A 21405-nucleotide genomic window follows, 5' to 3' on the forward strand; every position below is an offset into this window, starting at 1 on the left:
CCCATTCACCAGCTGTGTTTCTGTCTTTGTTACAAACTGAATTCAGGACATAACAACCAGCAGCAACGGCTTTAGTCATGTGCTGCTCTCGTGCTTAAGAATAAGTGAAATCGAAACGCTTTTGAAGACTGTCGTTTCGAGCTAAATGAAAATGTTGAGAGGAAAAAGAGTAAAAATTTTCACACAGATTGCATATGGTCAGATTTTCACTCATACGCGGATTATGTGGGTGTACCAAGATACTCAACGTGTCCGTTTACGTCCTGTCAAGATGAATAGAGTGGAGCAATTACTTATTAGCCACCCACCCTATTCGTGATCAAAACCCATCGTGTTTATAATTACAGTAATAAACTTCCCTATTAAATTACACCCCTGAGTGGCTTTTTTCATTTATCATTCTTTTGTTGATTTGAAAAATAAGCAAAAAAAAAATTCCATTGAAAGTAGTGGAGTAATAAGCAAAATTCCAGCTTTGAAGAAGCCACCACCACGAAAATCAAAGGCCAAAATTCTAACTTTAGTCTAGAGTATGTTTGGCTCTCGATAAGTAGTATCGAGTAAAAGTTAAGAATTATAAATTTTAATCTTATAAAAGGAAGGGATTTTATTGTAAAATGGAAAGTTTATTAGTGATGAAATAGAGAGATGATTTAAAATTAAAGAACAATGAGATATAATTTCATTCGTGTTTTTGAGGTTACTAATTAAATATGTCAAAATCATTAATAGTTACTCTAGAATTTGTAGAAAGAGTATCTTGTTCATAGGTATAATGATAAACACAAATGAAGTGTTAGTTGTGGAATTAAAAATAAGTGTGTTTAGAAGTGATATCATAATTATATAATTTCAATAGCCAATAGGGTATATTTACCCCGGGGGGGGTGGAGTTTTATAACAGTTTTGAAGGAGTGCTAATAGCTCCACTCAGAGAAAATATTCATGAGTGGAGCTTTTAGGTTTTAACACCCTCTAAAATCTTTATAACACTTCTTTTAAATGTTATTTCTTAAATTACTCTCAATTTAATTGGTAAAATGTAAATTCATATATAAAAATTTAACCAAGAATTTCTTTTTCTAAACTCACATACAAGTATTAAAAAATTCAATTTATCTTAAATTTTTTTCTTATTATATACTTTTTATATTCATAAATCTAAAGTTTTATAATTTTCTCAAAAAAAATTCAATTAAATATTAAATATAAATATAAATTATGAAACTGGGGGTGTAAAAAATCTATTAAAATAATAATTTATTTAAGTATTGAATTGAATTTTTATTTAAAACAATAAATGAATTAATTTGTATTAGGTTATTTAAGTAGTTTCAATTAAAAGAGGATTTCCATTAAAAAAAAAAATATTAACGGAGGATTTTGAGGGGTGTTAAAAGTCCTACTCAATGGATTGTACTGAAACCATTGAGCCCAGGCCCAATCTGGAATAAGCGGTACCTTCAAAGGCGTTTCTACATGCCCACTGGTCAAAATGTATAATTTAAGAAAGATATATATCTTGTTATCCACAAAAAGTTTAAAACTAATTAAGAATAATACAATTTGCAATTCAATTAAAAACTGAAAAATAGGAGATTATTAATTTCCTGTGTCTTTTATGAACCATTAAAAGATACAATAAAATAAATTATGTGTACATATTTTGTTTATCATGTGTTAGTAATTATTTCTTCTATTAGGTGCAATGTCGGAACCACCTGGGCAACAAAAAAATTTTGAATTTTTTATTAATATTATGAAAATTTTAAAATATCAATTAAAAAGTAATAGTTGAAAAATATTAATAATCGACAACTCCTAAACGTTGAAATATATTAATACCCGCTCTACTTTATACTCTTTATTATTTTATTTTTTATTTATACAAAAAATATATTATCCAACCTTTTTCTTTTCCATAAAAAAATTGGCATTTTCATCTTCTATGTCTTTTTAAAATATTTTACATAACATAACTAAATAAACTATTTAACTTTATTTTTCAAGTTTTTTTTATTCTTTTCCATAAGAACCATAACTCTTAAGGCTTTTTTTTTTCTTTTCTGTAGGTCAAGATTCAAGGTTTGCTTTCTTCGTCTTTTTTCTAAGTTTATATTATTTGTGGCTTATTTCTTTAAATTCACATTATTTGATAAAAAAATATTTAATTGTAAATTTTTATCTTACATATTTACGTATAATTTATTATTTGTTAATTTATAGATCACGTCTGTTGTTTTACTATTAAGACTTTTACATTGTTAATTTATTAATTATAGTTATTAATTCTTAGGCGTAAGTTCCATTTTGATACATGATTGAATAAGATCTTGCAATATATGATTTTTGTATTTTCATTAATTTAAGTTTTAATTAAGATTTATTTTATTTTGCTGCAATATATTTATATGTATTTTGGTAAACCCCAAATTAAAATCTCGATTCTGCCCCTAATTAGATGTTAATTAATTTATTTTTTATTATTAGGTTTTGACATTGATTATAACTTATAATTTGATAAAATATTAAAAAAATGAATAATAAAATAGTCTTAATTAGTGAGTGAATTTTTTTTTTAATATAACTTGGAAGCCCTAAGATGATCTTCCTCAATCAATCGTGTACGGCTATTCTAAAAAATAAATATTTTAATTGAAATTGTTGGGCCTATAATGAGGTGGCAGAAAGTACTTTGGCAACAGAAACAGGTGGCGCTCACGGTGTCACTTACCAAAACCCTCAGTCAATCAATCATGTCAACAAGTGGACCCCACTACATGTGATATCTGGACCAGCAAACAATGGTCAGCGGTCACCCTCAATCCCATCCAGTCACGGTATGGGTCCCGCACAACTCCTGGTCCAGATTAGTTCTCTCCGGTTTTCGGTCAGCCTTCCCTATCTGCCCCCGAAACCCCTCGATTCCCCATTCCACGGCCCAGATTCTTCCAACGCCACGGAACGTGATCGACTTTTAACCTCCTTAACCGCCTCCGACACGAATTTTGGAGCAGCTCCTAAATTCCAAAATTAGTAAATTTTTACCAAAAAATAATTTGACATCATAAATCTTTAGATGAGATTTGGAGGAAAATTTTCATTAGTTTCGAAATTGCGAATGTTTGTGTACGTAATGAGATAGATTAATGTTTGAGCTTTACTGCATTTGAGTCTTAATATTATAGTACATCATTTATTTACTGAAGAATAAAAGTAAAATTACTTAAAATTTTACTTTTATTATCTAATGGATAATTAATATACAAAACAGTAATTACTATATAAAAAAATTCATTTAGATTTTATCCATTTCTTTAAGAAATAAAAATTTATCTAAAATTTTGGTGATGTCTTATCTATTAAGTAGATAACAAGTTTTCCACACAATGATTATCACGTTAAGATAAATTTTTTGAATAATTTTGGGGATGAGAAGGTAATTTATCATAATTATTTATTATAAAATAAAATTAAGAGAGAAGAAAAACATGCGAAGGAAGACGTTAAAGTAGGGAGAGGGAGTACCAATAAGATTAGTAATATAGGAAGGCAGTGAGAGTAGGGCTGTAAAAGAGAAAATCGAAAATTGACGTTTTTATAATTTCACTTTCACCTGCAGAGCAGCAGAGGAGAGCCAGAAACAGCCTGCTATAGAACACAGTGCCTAGTTTCTCTATAAGGTAAATTCCCAAACTTCGAAACCCTAGCTTCTTTCCATTTCTGTTTCTCTACTTTCACACACAATTCGCGTCCAGATATAACTGATACCAGAATTTAAAATTCTATTTTGTCTGAGGATTTTACTGAACAAAATTGGATTATTGCTAATTTGATTATATATGTTGAATCTTTGATTGAATTATCTTTTCTGTGCTCATTTGCTTCTCGTTGATGGAGTGATTCTCTGTTTAATTGAGTTGATTTTTGAGGACTTTGATGATTTAATTGAGGTCAATTTTGTGGCTTATATGAGTTGACTGACCTGATTTTCTGTTTTTCGCAAGATTGAATTGAGCGAGATCATTTCTGTGTTAGACCGAATTTTGATATTTCCCCCAATTTGCATAGTGCAAGTAATTTGTTAAGCTGGTTATTTGGTTTTGTTTAGTGTACACTAAAAATGACTTATGAGCAAGTTAGAAATGTACTTTCTGACTTTTTTTTTTTTTTTCTTTTTTTGGCTTGACTTCACTTTATTCATCTTGTTGCTCGGGCTTTTGCCAACTCTATTAAACCATTCTCCATGTACTCCATGTCTTTGTATTTATTGGAGCCAAGGCAGTTGATACATGAATGACTTAGTTTCAAGTGAGAATCATCATGTTGGAAGTCGCACATGAAAATCACAAATTTCAAATATGGTTTCTCATACTGCCAGGCTACCGGCTGCTTTGGAGTAAACTAAATGTGTAATTAATGAAAGAGGGTTTGCTGCAATGTGTTCCCTGCTATCTTGACTTATATTCTTTGTCAATTATGATATATTTTTTTTTTGGAAGATTCCTCCAAAATGGTGCTTCCTTATCCTAAAAATTTCTGAGTGATTCTATGATATGGACTGTTTCAACTGCTGGAAAAGTTCTTATTTCTCTTGTAATTGTGGATTTTTCCAACAATATCACTAACAATAAGTTCTTTTCCTGGAAATATGGTTATGATTGATAAGGAGGAAAAAAATTAATTAAATCTTTTCTTGGAAATATTAATTAAATCTTTTCTTGGAAATATGGTTATGATTGATAAAGAGGAATAAAATTAAGTAATTTATTTGATTTATGGACTTGCGGATGACACACAACCCAACATTGAACTTGGTAAAATCTGGTTTCTGTTTTAGTCATTGGCTGAAGGCTGTAAGAATAGTTTATGCTACTCTCAGCTTCATTTCTTTGTTGTGGAATTTATATGTTGCAAGCATCTGATGTTTGAAGTTAAATAGCGCATTAGAAGAGTATCATGTCTTGGAAGTTGCTTCTCTCCTTTGTCCGTGGTTATGAATATGAGTCTCTCATATCATCCAGAATTTATGAGCAGATGGTGCAATTAAGAATTGAAGCATTTGATTGTCATTTAGAGATTAGGATCTCCACCTAGTTCGCCCTATGAGTATGACTTTGTTCCATTTGGTTAATCTTTATGTAGTATGTCATTGAAACTTTTTGCTACCTCATTGACCTCCATTCTGTTGGTTGTGCTGCCAGATTTGAGTTGCAGATTCTATATGCGTGACGGCCTCATGACTTCCTCTGTGCATGATATGTCCGGTATTTTTCATCTAAATCTTTATCAAGATCATGTTCAAATGATACTGGTCTTATTTCAGAAAATAGATTAAATTTCCCAATCTATCCTATTCAGTTATACAATTGCCTCAGAATATTTCTTACTAAAAAAAATTGTAGAATTGAATTTGTTTAGTTTAATGTTCACTTAATTGTTTGCTAAACAACTATGACATCGTCTTATTTCCCCAGGGTAAGATGATAGTTGCAATCCTTTGTGAACTGTGTGAATTTCAGCCCATCCAGGGATGCAGACCTGTGTATTTATTTACATTCTGAACATCATCTTATTTCCCAGGGTTTCGACCCTCTTTTCAAGAAACAGAACCAAATGACCCCAGTCCTGATGGTTATGTTGGAACCCGGGCTTGAATGTTGTGAGACCTATTTCATCGAAACTAGTTTCTTCGGTGATGATTCCAATTGATTATGTGTTCTACATATTCTACAGTGAGCATTTACTTTAATGGATAATGGTGGTTCATGGTGAAGGATCTTTTTACACTAAAGGAGAATCGGTGAATCTGGTGGCTATATGAAGTTTTGACCAAATTTATCAACATCCATGTGAATAGAGCTAGATGTTCTTGTTTGTCCAATTGCTTTCATAAGTGCTGTTGGTGTAATTCACTGTAGAATATGTTTGTGGCAGTTATTGCATTGTTGATTTAAGGAATTGGATTCTTAAGTATTAATTGTGTTCATCTCTGGGTTTGGGCTATCAGTTTTGAAGCTTTGTATCTTGTGTTAACTATTTGTCCCTTCTATGGCACATCTCAGATACATTTACGTTTCTAAGTCAATAATTCTTTGTCTTTGGATAATATTTGTACAGATAACAGTGACGCTGATGAGCAGCGGAAGCATCCAGAATCCCAGTTACAGTCCTCAACACCTGCAATGGGAATGTCTCATCCAAGCATCACAACTCCCAATGTTCAATATGCAACGCATCAAGTCGGGGCAGGCCATGCTATGGTACTATATTTGCAACACCTTTCTCTCTTTTCTTTTGGGTGAATGGGTGTTTTGGGGAAGGCAGCCTAGTTTACAACCTTTTCAGCAGTCCATAGGAACTTATTGTGTCATATTGTTTTATCTATGCTTGGTTTCATATTAATATTTTTTTATCATTGTACATGTTTGTATCCGCTGGTGATAATTGGCTCTCTTTTACTTGATCTAAGATTTCTGGAACTACTTCCTCAGAACTGTATGATGCTACAGTGTTGATTTTTGTAATTTACTTTATAGTTCATATGTATAAGTGATTTGTCTATTCAAAATCGTTCATGGTTTCATCCCTAGCAAGAGAATTCATATATAATTGATTCTTCTAACTTAAAGGATTCAACCTCACAGTTCTGTTGAATTCTTACCCTATGTTTTGGGTTTTGCTGTTTCCTGCCCTTGTTTTCTTAGACTTCATTTTTATTCCCTCCCCCCCCCCCCCCCCCCCCCCCCCGCCCGGCGCAACAAAAAAAAAAGGGCTCTCTCAAATAGTGGGAGTAACCTTTCATCTTATGTGTGATTTACTGTTCACTCAGTTGCTATCAGTGATTTCTCTTGTTCGATGTTGTGATTGTAAGGAAACTGTTATATTCTTATGCTGTCACTGTTCATATTTAATCAATGCACTGTGGATTACAATTTTGTTATTGTTTTTAAATTTTGGGGGTCATTCTCTTCTCTATAACCCTTTTGTAGGAGCAGTTAAGTTAGCATTGGGCATGGCTCCTTTATAAATAAATATTTTCTTTTTCCTTTCCTTTTCCTGGACGTGTGATTTTTATTGAGACACTGGTTCTTTAGTGAAGAATATCTAAATCATTAAAAAACCTGTATCAAGAAAGGTAGAAAAATTAAATTGGGAAGTTAAGTCCATGAAGTAATTATGTATATTTGTTTTTATTTAATTAGGCACCAGCAGCTTACCCCTATCCAGATCCGTACTACAGAAGCATATTTGCTCCCTATGATGCACAACCATATCCTCCACAGCCATATGGTGGACAACCAATGGTATGTTTATTCCTTTTGATTCTCTATGTCGCTGGTTTTTTTTTTTTTTGCTCCAAAGGTATTCCATATGTTAGTTCTGATAACGCGGTATAGATGGTGCATTTGGGGACGCGGCTGGAATTTTTATGTTATGATTATTTGACAATTAATTGCATCAGGTCCATCTTCAGTTGATGGGAATTCAGCAAGCTGGAGTTCCTTTGCCAACAGATGCAGTTGAGGAGCCCGTGTTTGTCAATGCCAAACAATATCATGGCATCTTGCGACGACGACAATCTCGTGCAAAAGCTGAATCTGAAAACAAAGTTTTAAAGTCTCGAAAGGCATGTCACAAACTTCAAGTTTTATGTCCTTCGTTCGGTTTGGTTTTTTACTTGATTGGAATGTTCTAAAACCAGTGGGCTTGTGGGATTGTGGGAGATCTTTAAGTAATTGGAAACTTTATTAGGTTTCAAATACACTTGATTCATTATCTTTTTATCTGTTTCTATTGACACACTAATTCTGCAGCCATACTTGCATGAATCTCGACATCTGCATGCATTAAGAAGAGCTAGGGGATGTGGGGGACGGTTTCTCAACTCAAAGAAAAATGAGAACCAACAGAAGGGGATGGCATCAGATGACAAATCACAGTCCAATCTCAATCTCAACTCAGATAAAAACGAAATTGCGTCCTCAGATAGGCAGTCCTAATTTTTTATGTACGAATAAATAAGGTCAGAAGTCTCTTAATTAGGTTCCCTTACCAGCTCAAACAGTCTCAGTATTTGGTATTTGCTTGATTCTATCTCAGTACTCAGTAATGTGTGTAGATATTCTAGTAGTAGTAGGCTGTAGGAAGTTTACAAAGATGAAGCAGGCAAGAATTTATCGAAGTGCAGTTATACTTATTGCCTTTGGAATCGAATTTTTCAGTTGAGTTTCTTGTGTGTGCATTTCCCTGCACTTTTTTTATTGTGAGAGGTTGAAATCTTCTTTTCTGGTAGAGAATTGGAGTTGGGTTGGTAATGTGACAATAGCTTAGTGTGAGAGTAGGAATGATCGTGCTGTGTAGTATTGTTTTTATACTTGTCATTTCTTATTTGTCAACTTGGAAAATAAGTTACAAATATTTTACTTGAAATTTGCTGCTCTAGTACAACTATCTATGTTTCTTTTGGTGGTGTTTGATTGGCTAATGATATCAAAAATATAAATTTTGCCACCAAAAAGTCTAATGGCACAAAATGAAATTCACCTCCCTTGATTTGGATTTTATCATTTTGCCCTACCATGGATATCATGATGCATAGTAATGATTAATGCATAGATATGTGATGATCCAATTATTGGAGAATTGAAATTAAAAATAATTGTTGTTTTTTTTCCTTTGAAAAAAGGAAATTGAGAGTAGAATTAAGATTGAGAGGTCAACAAAGTGGGCTGCGACACTGTTGACCAAGTCTAATTGTCAATGATTTTGACAACGGGGGTCATTCAAACAAAGAGGACGTTGCAATTTCATGTCAAATCTGGATTATATTCTCATCAATTTTCAACGCATTACTATTACCTTATTTTGTTTTACATTATTGGATTCCCAAATTTTTTCTCCGCATGAATCATTTTGCTCTTTTAACGCTGCTGGAATTGGGTGGTTGGGCCATGCATTGAGAATTCTTTTCCATACTCTTGCAGTCTAGGCATTGTCAAATTATCAGATTGTGTTAACGTTTTAATCAGTCCAGGCTGGAGGGTACGGGTGATTCCATACCTTTAAGAAACTAGACCCCAAAAAATATTTTCAAGATATTCTAAATCAAGCAATCCTCCATTTCCTTGAAGTTAGACCTAGAGAAAAAAAAAAAAAAGGAGCTCATATCAAATACATGGTGATTGGTCGATGTGTAAAGTGTTGTAATGTGTAATCTTTCAAAAGAGAAAACATACACTGGGATGATTTTAGTACCGTCATAAATTTGATTGAGAGTTCGGTTATATTGAACCGCTCTAAGGTAGTTAACATGACTTTTAGTCACATGTTGGCATATGATCTTTCTTTGTTCCCATAGATGAGATATGGATGCATGAGATTCAAGATATTGTGAAATCCTTTTTCCTTTTTTTTTTTTTCTTGTTTTTGGTGGAACCCATCAATTATAAATTGCCCAATGACTTGTCAATCATTTCGTTGATTGTCAACTCCGTCTATTTCTTTGAATTTTTTTTTATCTTTTTTTCCAAACTTTTTTTAATTCGGAAAGCCAGATGAAGTTTTCGGTGACATGAAAGGTTGAAAACAAATATAATCAAGTACCTATAAACATCACATGGGAAACTACATTATAAGAAACATGAATCTACGAACTAAAATACATGGGAATAGTAATATGGTATAAAAAAATGACCATGAAATCGCAAAGGAAAACCTAATAATAAGTAATTGCCAAAAATAAGTGATAAAGCAATAGAACAACGAGGCATTTAAATGTTAAAAAATAAAACCGTTGCATAAACATAAATTTGAACTATGAATTTATGTCTCAAAATAATAAAATTTGAGAAACAAGAATGTAGGGCTAAATTTGAATTATTTCCAAAAATTTTACCTTATAAATATTTGAGAGGCGTCTACTCCACTCATACATTTTAGATGTCTACACTACTCACACATTTTTTTTTTTTGCTAAAACAAAGAACCTTAGCGAAAGCTAAGGTTTAAAAACACGAGGAAACGCAGTTCCTAATCCATCATTCCGAAGCCAGGTCTTGATGCCCAGTGGAGGGGTAGTAAAATAGTGAAGGCCAAGAGGGAGAGTAAGTACATGACTAGCCATGAAATCTGCCGTGAACTTAGCTTCGCGATAAACATGGTGAACAGACACCTGCCAATCATGGGAGAGAAGACCAAGAATATCATTGACAAGAGGCAAGGTAGCATTAAGGCTTTTCACTACTCACACATTTTGTGAGGGAGAATATTGTATTTTTTACTTCACTAATATTCAAGAGACATCTACTCTACTTATTTATTTCATTATAAATAAGATTCTCTCTACTCAATTGAAAAAGAAATTAAGTCTTTACATTGCAACATATGGACTCGAACTCATTGAGCTCTAACCACTGAGCCAAAGATCGAGTGGTTTGCTTCATCTTAATTGTTATTTGTAAATAACTGAAGATACTTTTTTTTCTAATTAGTTGACAAAATTATTCCAACTTCTTTCTTTAGATAATTTGGCTTAATAAATCACTGAGAAAGCTAAATACATTCTTTAGCACCAAATAAACAGAAAAGAAAGGTTTAACACACTCATCATATCAACTACTGAGAAAAAAAAAATGAACATGTGCACTTTGCATTTCTTTTATCCATCATCTGCTACATGAAAGAACTTTTGGATAAACAAAGAGAAATGCTTGTTATTATATTGGTACCATTAATGCCTTTATAAATATGAAAAGTTGCACTCATCCCTCATAAACATATTGCCTCTTCCTTTTTTTTCCCATCCTTTCTGAGGTCCCTTGACAAATTAAATTCAAATACTTTACTGCCACTCCTAATCATAGCAAGTATTATATGATATTCAGGCCATAATTAATAGCAGAGATATCAAAGATTTCATCCTCACATGATCAGATCAGCAGCCTATCAATTTGGAATTCAGGTTGCCCTATTTACTACATATGAAATTGAATTATCCTAATATGATGTAATGAGAATAACGAGAATACCGTTTCATTGTAACTGAACCGAGCTGAATCGAGTCAGAATTTTCTAAACCGATATTGGTCCGGTATCTAAGGAATTTTGTCCATTCTTATACTCATCTAAGTGTTTGTCATCTATATCTACCGATTCATCCCTACCTTTACACCTCTTATCACTCAAGCAAGAGATGGAGAGAGAGATGTAAAACTGAAGCAAAGCAAAAGGGCACAGAATTGTAGAGAGAGAAATGTGAATATTAATGGTGGGGACATTTAAAATTTGTGGAGACTAAACTAAGCGGAGTACACACACTTTACTTATTTTGTTTTCTTTTTCTTTTGGTGCATGACAAAAATGGGGTCATTTCCTCCCCTCCACCAAAAAGCTTTTTCTCATTTTCTGGGTCCCTGACCGAGGAGGCTGAGAATTAAGATGGGGCTGGAAAGAGACTTTCACACCTTATGGCAAAATTTTCAAAATCACGCAACATGCTTGCTGTGGACCAGCCATGCAGCTATAGCTATCTCCTATCTACCTCCACTGTTCTATCTATAACATATATCCGTTATCCTCCTATTTTGTACGTGTGCCCTATTTCTCTTCTCTTCCGAAAAGAAAAAGAGGGGGAAAAAAAAAAATGACGTGGAAACAACAAACAGCTTTCATAAATCATAATCATTGTAATATATAAATGAAGGGAGACAAGAAAACACCTAGTGAGTCTCTGCATATATATAATTGTATACCCATTGACTCCTCCATATTTATATCATCATAACCCATTAATTATATGAGTTGAGAGAGAGATAATGGGTGAGGAAAGCAATTGACTTTTAGATATCCCAAGGTTGACATTTGTACACACACACACACACATATATCATCATGTTCATGATCATCTTGCTATAAGCATCCAAAGCATTTGTATATATAGCGTACGTGAATACAGTTTCTTTCTTTCTATTATTTCAAATGAAAGTTTTTGTTTATAAATACTATCTTTTTCTCTTTATCTTTCTTTTCTCTCTCTCTCTCTGTCTCTCTTTCTCTATCTCTTGCTTCTGTCTTGGATTCTTCTGACTCAAGGTACATGAAGGAAGTGGGAAACACCCTCAATTGTCTACTAAAGAACTTGTTGGTTGGTTGGTGGTTAAAAAGAATCAACCTTAACCTCTCAAGTTTATTAATTATATCAGGGTTTAGAAAGAATCTAAGCTAATTAATTATTATATTAGAGTTTGGATTTATGCTGATTCTGTTAATTGATGTGAGTACTAAAAATATAAGAAAGAGGTTGAAAAATCACCATTTGATTGGGTGACCCTCACCTATGATGATGAACTTTAATGTTTTAATATGCATATGATAATATATCTTATCGAATAAGAAAGAATAAATACAGATGGGAAATTAATTACTATTAATCATCTTATAGTTATGTATATATGGGACAAAGAAGAAGAAGGCAACTCTAATTACATTATCATGCCCGTGGAGTAAATTATTATACACAAGCCACTTGGCATATTCAGACGGAGAAAAGCATTTGTGAGGTATTCTTGAAGTTGATTTCATGATGACAGAAGTGCACATGAAATTGATTCAATAAGTTAGATGTTGGTGTGAGCTTAAGTTTGATCTTGACTTTCCTAATAAATATGCATGATGAATGAGCTACATAAACAATTTTCTTTTCTTTTTTTATAGAATACAATATATGAAGAATTCCCAAAAAAAAAAACAAAAAAAAAAGTCTGGGTGGATGGTCGTGGTCTTATTTTATTGACTGATTATTGGTTACGCTACCCTAGCTATTAGATGAGTCCATCAAATATGCCGCAATTAAAGTTTAGTTATTTAATTGAATAAAACATTTATGGTTTTAAAAAGAAATTGGATTATCTATCTATTTTTTTTTCTTTCATTTTCTTCATAATCTAGCGGAAAAAATGGCATAATTATAAATAAAGTGAATAATTAAATAAAAACTTAATCTTAACCACTCATTAAAATAAAAAGGGATAAAGAGATAAAAAAAAAGAAAAAGAAAATATCCTTTTGTAAAAAGGATTATTATTATTATTATTTTTTTATATGAATGAGTGCGAAAACATAGTTTGAAATATCATTAACTCCAACAACCCAGTAATTAGTAATAAAATTACCGCATAATTATATTGTAAATAAAAATAGGGTCAGCAAATCCGAATGTTGGGTCAAACTCAAGCCCAAGATCAAAGTCAAAAGCCGGAGAACAATCGGATTCGGATTGAAACCTGCACGGGTCGACCCAACCGCCAAATCAACTTTACGAGTTACAACGAGGGAACCAGCAAAGCAAAAGCCAAAAAATATTGTCCACTTTCTCAGACCTCACCCTCTCTCTCTCTCTCTTCACGCGGAACATGCATGGCGTTGGGTCATGTAATGCATAGACTCATCATGATGAACCCATGAAACATAACGTAACATCGATGCATGCATGCATGTTAAAAGTTGCTAGAAAGAGAAAGTGATTGTAGCTATCTAGACAGAGAAGCTGAAGCAAAGCACAGTAGTAGCATTACTTACTGCTTTGCAGCAGCTGCACTTCTCCTTTTTTTTTAACTTTTCTTTTTTCCTTTTCTTTTGTTTTTTTAATTTTTAAACGAAAGAAAGAGAGTAAAAAAAACGTCTCTGCTTTCGCAGAGTAAATTCAGCCCTCATTTATTCTTTTTCTTTGGCTTTGCTTTGTTTGTTTTTTTTTTGTTTTTTAATTTTTTAAAACGAAACCAAGTTTTGGTATTTTGTTATGGAATAATAACATACCCATCTCTGATATATCTCAAAAAATAAAATAAAATAACATACGATCCCTAAAAAATACTCTTACGATTTGTCTAGTAAGAACATCGTTTACCCCTTTGTGTTAAACGGGTCCCTAGTCTTGTGCAGTGCATGATGGGACCTATTTGGTTATAACTTGACAAACGTTTCTTTATTTTGATAAGATATCAAATATTGGGGGCCTGTGTATTATTATCCTCTTTTCATTTTTAATGATAAAAGTGAAATTTTGACATAAAAGAAATGTGTAATTACTCAGCTGGCTGGCGTTTGATTTTGAATAGCCATTGGGCCTGTTTGTATTTTTCCGTCACGTAGACACACGCAAATCACAATATGAATATGTCTGTCTTGCTCTCTCTGGCACTGCTGTAAATTTTTCTGTGGGTTGGTTTGCCTTCTTTTGCGCTCTTTATTTCTATTTCTATTTCTATCTTCTCAACACTTAAAAATCTTAAGAAGCAAAGAATCTCGAGATTTGTGTTCTAAGATAAAAGACTATAAGACCCCTTTGGTTAAGCCATCTTCTCTTCAGCTTCTGCTTTGGGCCCTTTTCTCATACTCACTTCTTTCTAACACACAAGAAAAGAAACTTTCGGGGAAAAAAAAGATTAAAAATACAAACCAACAAACAAAATTTTCATCTGATGAAGGAGACAGTAGGCTCTCTTGGAGGAGAGAGCCTGCCTTTGAACGCTGAAGAAGATCAAGAACCAAATACAAAGCAACAGTCTTTTTAAAACTTTCTGTGTCAAAAATCCGCCAGGGTTGTCTTTGTTTTGGTTCATTTTTTAGTGAAAACTTCGTTTTTTTTTGTTTTAAAGCTTGTTAAGTCAGTGACAAGAATATTGCTTTGTGTTGTGTGTTATGGCACTTACTATGCACAACAAGGAATTTGCTAATAAGCAAATTATGGATTCAACTAAATATGTGAGGTATACACCAGAGCAAGTTGAGGCTTTGGAGAGGGTGTACTCTGAATGCCCTAAGCCTAGCTCTTTGAGAAGGCAACAGCTCATTAGGGAGTGCCCTATTCTTTCTAATATTGAGCCCAAACAGATCAAAGTTTGGTTTCAAAACCGCAGGTGAATGCAACTTCTCTCTTTTTTGTTTCAAGTTTCGTTTTGTTCATTTTTCCATCACATATGGGTTCATTTGTTACTTGATGTGGTTTTTCAGCCAATGTGTTTGTGGGAAAATTTATCTCTGGTTCTTACAGTGACTTTGGTTTTATTTTTCATCAACTTCCTTTGTCCTTTTAACCTGGGTTCTGTCCTTTGTGTTTTTCTTGAAGAATCTAGTTTCTGATGAGTGTGTTCATTTCTTTTTTTCTTTTTGGTGAAAGTCTTCACTATTTTTCTTTGTGAGAATGATCTCCTCTTGGATATATTTAATAGGTTTATTATGCCCTATGGTATCATTTAGAAGAGTGAAAGTTACTGTCTTTTCAGTTTTTTTATTCTTTTTTTTTTATTTGTTCTTTCTTGTTTTGAAGCTGTAAATCTTCCATGAGAAATGACGTGTGATCTGATGTTGGCTTTTGAGAGTGATGCTTTTATGTTCTTCTGTCCCGTTTCATGCCTTCTCATTTCTTTCACATTTAAAAGTCTGGAAGAAGAATTTAGCTCAGAAATTCGATTTCTTTTCAGCACTCGCACAGTCTTTATGTGCTTTTTACCACTTTGAGTATTCTTGAAATTAAATGAAGATAATGATAGCTAGTTAATAGTTTTTTTTTTTAATTTCTCGCTTTTGCTTAGATTCAAGGAAAAAAAATGAAAATTTTTCAGTTGTATATTAGCATAACTTAGCAAATTTTACCCCGGTTACTTGACATATCGGGGTCGTTGATTTTTATATAAAACTGTCATCATATGTTATAGCTGTTCAAGTTTTGTATGTCTGGCCAAAAGTTCGCATTTTTTTTTAATGATGTTTCTCTGAAGATATTTGTGCCTGCTTGAGCAGTCCTCTGAATAACTCTTTTCTTTGACAATAGATGTCGCGAAAAGCAGAGAAAGGAAGCTTCCCGACTTCAGACGGTGAATCGAAAGCTGAGTGCCATGAACAAGCTGTTAATGGAAGAGAATGACCGTCTGCAGAAGCAGGTCTCGCATTTAGTCTATGAAAACGGGTACATGCGACAGCAACTGCATAGTGTAAGTAAACCCTTAGCCACCAGCTACTCCTGTGCTGCATTTTTTAACACATGTATTTTAGTTATATCATACTAGTAGTCATTTTTTCATCTAGAAATGGTTTTGGAACCCTCTTCATTTCTATTTTTCTAACAAGACTACCCTTTGCATAGTTTTTATCCTACTTCTGGCTTCTTTTCAGTGGCACTTAAACTTTGCTACCCCTAGTATTTTTCCACTAATTTTTTGCAACCCCAACTCTTTGGCCCTCTGAAATTTAGCATAGATAATGAAGTTTCATCAAAGCTTCATTTTTTTTTTTTAATACATGTCATAGGCTGTTATCAAGAGTCTAGGAAAATTTGCAACTTGAATGTGTATTTTTAGAGAATGATCTCAAATTGTTATTTAAAAACAGGCACCTGCAACGACCACAGACAATAGCTGTGAGTCTGTGGTCATGAGTGGTCAGCACCAACAACAGCAAAACCCAACACCTCAGCATCCTCAAAGGGATGCTAGCAACCCAGCTGGGTGAGTTCTCAACACCTCCTTAATACACATTCAAAGATATCTGATTTTCTAGTATGAATTATCTAACTTGTGCAACTTATTACTTGTGTCAGTCTTCTCGCAGTAGCTGAGGAGACCCTGGCAGAGTTCCTCTCCAAGGCTACTGGAACTGCTGTCGACTGGGTCCAGATGATTGGGATGAAGGTAGACTCTCTTAAACTTCCATAAGTTGAATGTTTGTTTGCATGCATAGAATTTTTTATATGTACCAATTTTTGTGCTTGTGTATGCCTTGCAATTGTTTGTACTTCTCTACAAGCTAACTTTGCTGTTGATGTGTGGGTAGCCTGGTCCGGATTCTATTGGTATTGTTGCTGTTTCCCGCAACTGTAGTGGAGTAGCAGCACGTGCTTGCGGTCTTGTGAGTCTAGATCCCACAAAGGTTTGTCTTCTTAACTTCCCTATTTTTCCCACCTCATTTAAATTATAAAGTGCTAGTCACTATGCACAGATTTTGATGGATTTATTTATAGATCGCTGAAATTCTCAAAGATTGTCCATCTTGGTTTCGTGACTGTCGCTGCCTTGATGTCTTGAGCGTGATTCCTACTGGAAATGGAGGGACAATTGAACTTATTTACATGCAGGTATATTGTAATTACAAGTGAAACCAAAATTGCATTGCATATTATTGCATCTTTTTATATTTCTTTTCTTTCGTCTTTATTCATTAACACTTACAGCATCTTTTTTATTCTTTTTCATTGTAACAGACCTACGCACCAACAACACTGGCAGCTGCACGAGACTTCTGGTTGCTAAGATATAGTACAAGTTTGGAGGATGGCAGTCTTGTGGTAAAAGCATTTGGTCATGGAGATCATTCATTCTGATTGAGTGTTGATTTTAGTATTTCATGCCAATGCATGTTAAAGTACTTCTTAAAATTGTTTCACCATATGTGGTTATAGTGCTAAGACCGGCAACATTTTATTCGCAGGTATGTGAGAGGTCTTTGACATCGTCCACTGGTGGCCCAACAGGGCCTCCCCCTTCAAGTTTTGTAAGAGCTGAAATGCTTGCAAGTGGCTTTCTCATCCGACCTTGTGAGGGTGGTGGCTCCATTATCCATATTGTTGATCATGTTGATTTAGATGTGAGGATAAGATATAGTCAAATCATTGTCGTACTCTTGTTATTTAAATTTTACATGTTATTTGAATTCAGCATAATTTTGCTTACCTGGTTCTATTTTAGGCTTGGAGCGTTCCTGAAGTTCTAAGGCCACTTTATGAATCATCTAAAATTCTTGCACAGAAGATGACCATGGCTGTGAGTGCTAGTGCAATAGTGACTATCTTTCTTCAATTTGATCATTTACTTAATCCACAATTTATTTCTGAAATATCATGGTGCAGGCCATGCGGCACATTCGACAAATTGCACAAGAGACTAGTGGAGAAATTCAGTATGGTGGGGGCCGCCAGCCAGCCGTGTTAAGAACATTTAGCCAGAGACTTTCCAGGTAAGATCTCTCAATATGGTATTGCTTGCAAAACCTGTGTAGCCCTGCAAGTTGAAGTTATCAGCCTGGTCTGTCTGGTTTCGGTAATTTCAAATCAACATGGAGCTATTAGCAGGTTTAAATATTTTGTTTTACCAGCTTCTCTTGCTGGGTATGTTGTATGTTTAGCATATATAAGCATGAAATGGTTTCTTGGCTGTTTGTCTTAAATCATTCTGATATCTTTCTTGACATTTAGTTTGTTATAATGGATCTCAGGGGTTTCAACGATGCTATTAATGGGTTTTTGGATGATGGATGGTCACTTCTGAGTAGTGATGGTGGGGAGGATGTGACCGTTGCCATTAACTCATCTCCAAATAAGTTTCTGGGGTCTCAATATAATTGGTCAATGCTTCCAGCTTTTGGAGGTGTGCTGTGTGCCAAGGCATCAATGCTGCTGCAGGTATTTACTTTCATTTTGACCTGGATGATTGTTGTGTCTTTTTCATAATCACTTTTGCTATATCCTCCCCGCTTCCGGTGCCTCATGAATAACCAGCTATGAATCTCTTTATTTCTGTTTGATTCGTCTGAATCTGATTCTGGTTTAAAAGCTTCATTAATTCTTTTTTGGGTTCTGCAGAATGTTCCCCCTGCTTTGCTTGTTCGCTTTCTGAGAGAGCATCGATCAGAATGGGCAGACTATGGTGTTGATGCATACTCTGCTGCGTGTCTTAAGGCTAGTCCATATGCAGTCCCTTGTGCAAGACCTGGTGGGTTTCCCAGTAGCCATGTCATTTTACCCCTGGCCCATACTGTGGAGCATGAGGAGGTAGAACTACTAATCTGTCATGCACTATGCTTCTTATTTCATTCTCTTCATGTTAATCAGAAGTAATTTGCTAAAGTATATCTTTTGCATGTCTCTAATAGTTCTTGGAGGTTGTTCGTTTAGAGGGTCATGCATTTTCACCTGAAGATGTAGCTTTGGCAAGGGATATGTATCTGTTACAGGTAAGTGCACTTACGGGTCATATATGGAAATGGGTTTTTGTAATTATTCTTAATGATGTCATTTATCTAGAAATTTTATTTCTGCAGCTATGCAGCGGGATTGATGAGAATACAGTTGGTGCTTGTGCTCAGCTTGTCTTTGCACCTATTGATGAATCCTTTGCTGATGATGCTCCTTTGCTGGCATCTGGTTTTCGTGTGATTCCATTAGATTCTAAAGCAGCTATGGTAAAGTTTCAACTTACAGCAATAAACTATTGTAGAAATATTTACCATGAAATGCAGAAAAAGGAAAAGGGTGTGTTAGTAAAGCACATCCGATTTCATATAAAGAAGAAAAGCCAAGAGTTCATGTAGTAGCTGGGATCTTTAATGCACACTTTTTTTTGTGGTTATTATGAACAATAATATTGCGATGCCCTTTCGTCTGTGAGCTGTTTTCTCATAACCTTTATGTTGTTTCCAGCAGCAGGATGGACCTGCTGCATCTCGAACCTTGGATTTAGCTTCTGCACTTGAGGTTGGGTCTGGTGGTGCTCGTCCAGCTGGTGGAACTGAATTGAGCAATTATAACTCTCGGTCAGTTCTGACAATTGCTTTCCAATTCACTTTTGAAAATCACATGCGAGACAATGTGGCAGCTATGGCCCGCCAGTATGTGCGAAGTGTAGTGGGGTCTGTACAGAGGGTAGCAATGGCTATATCCCCCTCCCGGCTCGGCCCTCATGCAGGGCCAAAAGCACTTCCTGGTTCACCTGAGGCTCTTACTTTGGCACGATGGATTAGTCGAAGTTACAGGTTTGACTCTAAACCTCCTTTGTTCTGCAAACTTCATATTTCAAACAGTCACTTTCGCCTTTTCTTTTGTTCATTGTGTTGATGAGTGTTGTTTGTTTCAGGATACACACTGGGGGAGAGCTTCTTCGGGCTGACTCCTTAACTGGTGATGCTTTGTTGAAGCAACTTTGGCACCATTCAGATGCGATCATGTGCTGTTCCTTAAAAACAAATGTAATCCATTTGACTAATCACTTCATGATAATTTTTCGAGATAAAAATATGGGATATTCAATATTGTGCTAGAGACTGTTTAAGCAAAGCTAAACAAGATTTGAAAAATATGTTGCAGGCATCTCCTGTTTTCACCTTTGCAAATCAGGCAGGATTGGACATGCTGGAAACTACCCTTGTGGCCCTTCAGGACATCATGCTTGACAAGATTCTTGACGAGGCTGGAAGGAAGATTCTCTGCACTGAGTTTGCTAAGATCATGCAACAGGTAAAGTTTTCAATATCTGGAGCCAACACTCAGTTCTAAGCAGATCCAAACTGAACCACCTGACACCTGAGTTAATAGCGTGATGAAATTTGAGGGTAGATCTAAAATTAACCATTAACGAATATCAGATATTGTGTAAAAGATATTTAATGTGCTATTTTTCAACTGCAGGGATTCGCTTACTTGCCAGGAGGGATGTGTGTATCCAGCATGGGCAGGGCTGTGTCCTATGAACAGGCAGTTGCGTGGAAGGTTCTGGATGACGACGACTCCAATCACTGCCTAGCCTTCATGTTCATGAACTGGTCTTTTGTGTGATCATAAAATACCATCTGAAAGACTTAAAAACTTAGATATCTATTAACTTATGTAATTGCTTCCAGAAGCACTCTTATTATATAATTATATTATGACAGCTGAATGTAGTCGCTGACTGTATTCTATGAATGCTCTTATCTGTCTACATGAGTATGCATGATGGTTGTGTTTTTGCTATCTTTGTCTCAATCTGTTATATGTTTTATGTTCCTCACGACTCACGAGTATGATGAAATTTGTACCAACTTGGATGACATTGGAAATGTGGGGCAGTTGCCATAGGGACCGTATAGGCAATATGTCCTGTTGGGTTGTTGGCTTTGATTGTTTACTTTTGCTTGACACTTTAGCTTGATTCATTATAGCTACCTGCTTTGTCGTAAGTGTCATACTTTTATGATACAGTAATGGCGTTTCGTTCTGGGTATGTAATCATTCTGTTTGTCATTTATATATCTATATGCATATGGATTCCCCTAGGGATTGCCTATGTATATATGTATATGGTCAATTCATGCGGCTTGTTTTTGAATTTTCTAAACCTAGAAAGGAAGGTAAGCAAATAATGCATGGAATTTTGATAAACCAACTGGATTTTCACAAATTCTAATTGAAAAATTATTTGGCAAATTGACTTTAATTCATTTCATTGATGTGAAGTTTTTGCTTGAAAATTATTCAGTCACGGCTCTAGGGACCAGTTGATTTCAGAAAAGTGCTTTGGAAGAAAGTAGAAACATTGATGTAATGAACAAATGAGCAGCCACTCCACTAATCAGGACCGGTAATGTAGTATTGGATGG

The 21405-nt window shown here is 34.6% G+C and overlaps 2 protein-coding genes and 1 long non-coding RNA gene across 7 annotated transcripts; 2 read left to right on the plus strand and 1 right to left on the minus strand.

Moving 5' to 3' along the window:
• The first annotated feature begins 3493 nt into the window (after nucleotides 1-3493).
• On the plus strand, nucleotides 3494-8445 carry LOC102608084 (nuclear transcription factor Y subunit A-7). Of its 3 annotated transcripts, none has more exons than XM_006468243.4 (6): nucleotides 3495-3683; nucleotides 5205-5267; nucleotides 6121-6263; nucleotides 7206-7307; nucleotides 7466-7630; nucleotides 7818-8445. In XM_006468243.4, exons 2-6 carry the CDS (start codon nucleotides 5225-5227, stop codon nucleotides 8001-8003), a joined length of 639 nt encoding a protein of 212 aa, XP_006468306.1. In that variant the 5' UTR covers nucleotides 3495-3683; nucleotides 5205-5224; the 3' UTR covers nucleotides 8004-8445. The 3 variants fall into 3 exon arrangements, with proteins under 3 accessions (XP_006468307.1, XP_006468306.1, XP_006468305.1); XM_006468242.3 differs by lacking the exon at nucleotides 3495-3683 and adding an exon at nucleotides 3698-5109; XM_006468244.4 differs by lacking the exon at nucleotides 5205-5267 and having other exon boundaries at nucleotides 3494-3683.
• Nucleotides 8446-14198: 5753 nt separating this feature from the next.
• LOC102607597 (homeobox-leucine zipper protein ATHB-14) lies at nucleotides 14199-20747 on the plus strand. Of its 2 annotated transcripts, none has more exons than XM_006468239.4 (18): nucleotides 14199-14918; nucleotides 15833-15992; nucleotides 16390-16505; nucleotides 16598-16688; nucleotides 16831-16926; nucleotides 17018-17131; nucleotides 17258-17341; nucleotides 17485-17640; nucleotides 17742-17816; nucleotides 17903-18009; nucleotides 18268-18454; nucleotides 18635-18823; nucleotides 18925-19005; nucleotides 19093-19233; nucleotides 19472-19803; nucleotides 19905-20016; nucleotides 20135-20284; nucleotides 20456-20747. In XM_006468239.4, the coding sequence occupies exons 1-18, from the start codon at nucleotides 14701-14703 to the stop codon at nucleotides 20600-20602; spliced, it is 2556 nt and encodes an 851-aa protein (XP_006468302.2). In that variant the 5' UTR covers nucleotides 14199-14700; the 3' UTR covers nucleotides 20603-20747. The 2 variants fall into 2 exon arrangements, with proteins under 2 accessions (XP_006468302.2, XP_006468303.2); XM_006468240.4 differs by having other exon boundaries at nucleotides 19475-19803.
• LOC112497284 (uncharacterized) lies at nucleotides 19309-20614 on the minus strand. 2 transcript variants are annotated; one of them, XR_003064005.2, is made up of 3 exons: nucleotides 20468-20614; nucleotides 20152-20350; nucleotides 19309-19997 (listed from the first exon to the last, which is right to left on the minus strand). It is a non-coding gene; the product is annotated as an uncharacterized LOC112497284 (long non-coding RNA). The 2 variants fall into 2 exon arrangements; XR_008052460.1 differs by having other exon boundaries at nucleotides 19309-20350.
• Nucleotides 20748-21405: the final 658 nt, after the last annotated feature.

Source organism: Citrus sinensis, chromosome 2 (assembly GCF_022201045.2).
Source record: "Citrus sinensis cultivar Valencia sweet orange chromosome 2, DVS_A1.0, whole genome shotgun sequence".
NCBI classification, from domain to species: domain Eukaryota; kingdom Viridiplantae; phylum Streptophyta; class Magnoliopsida; order Sapindales; family Rutaceae; genus Citrus; species Citrus sinensis.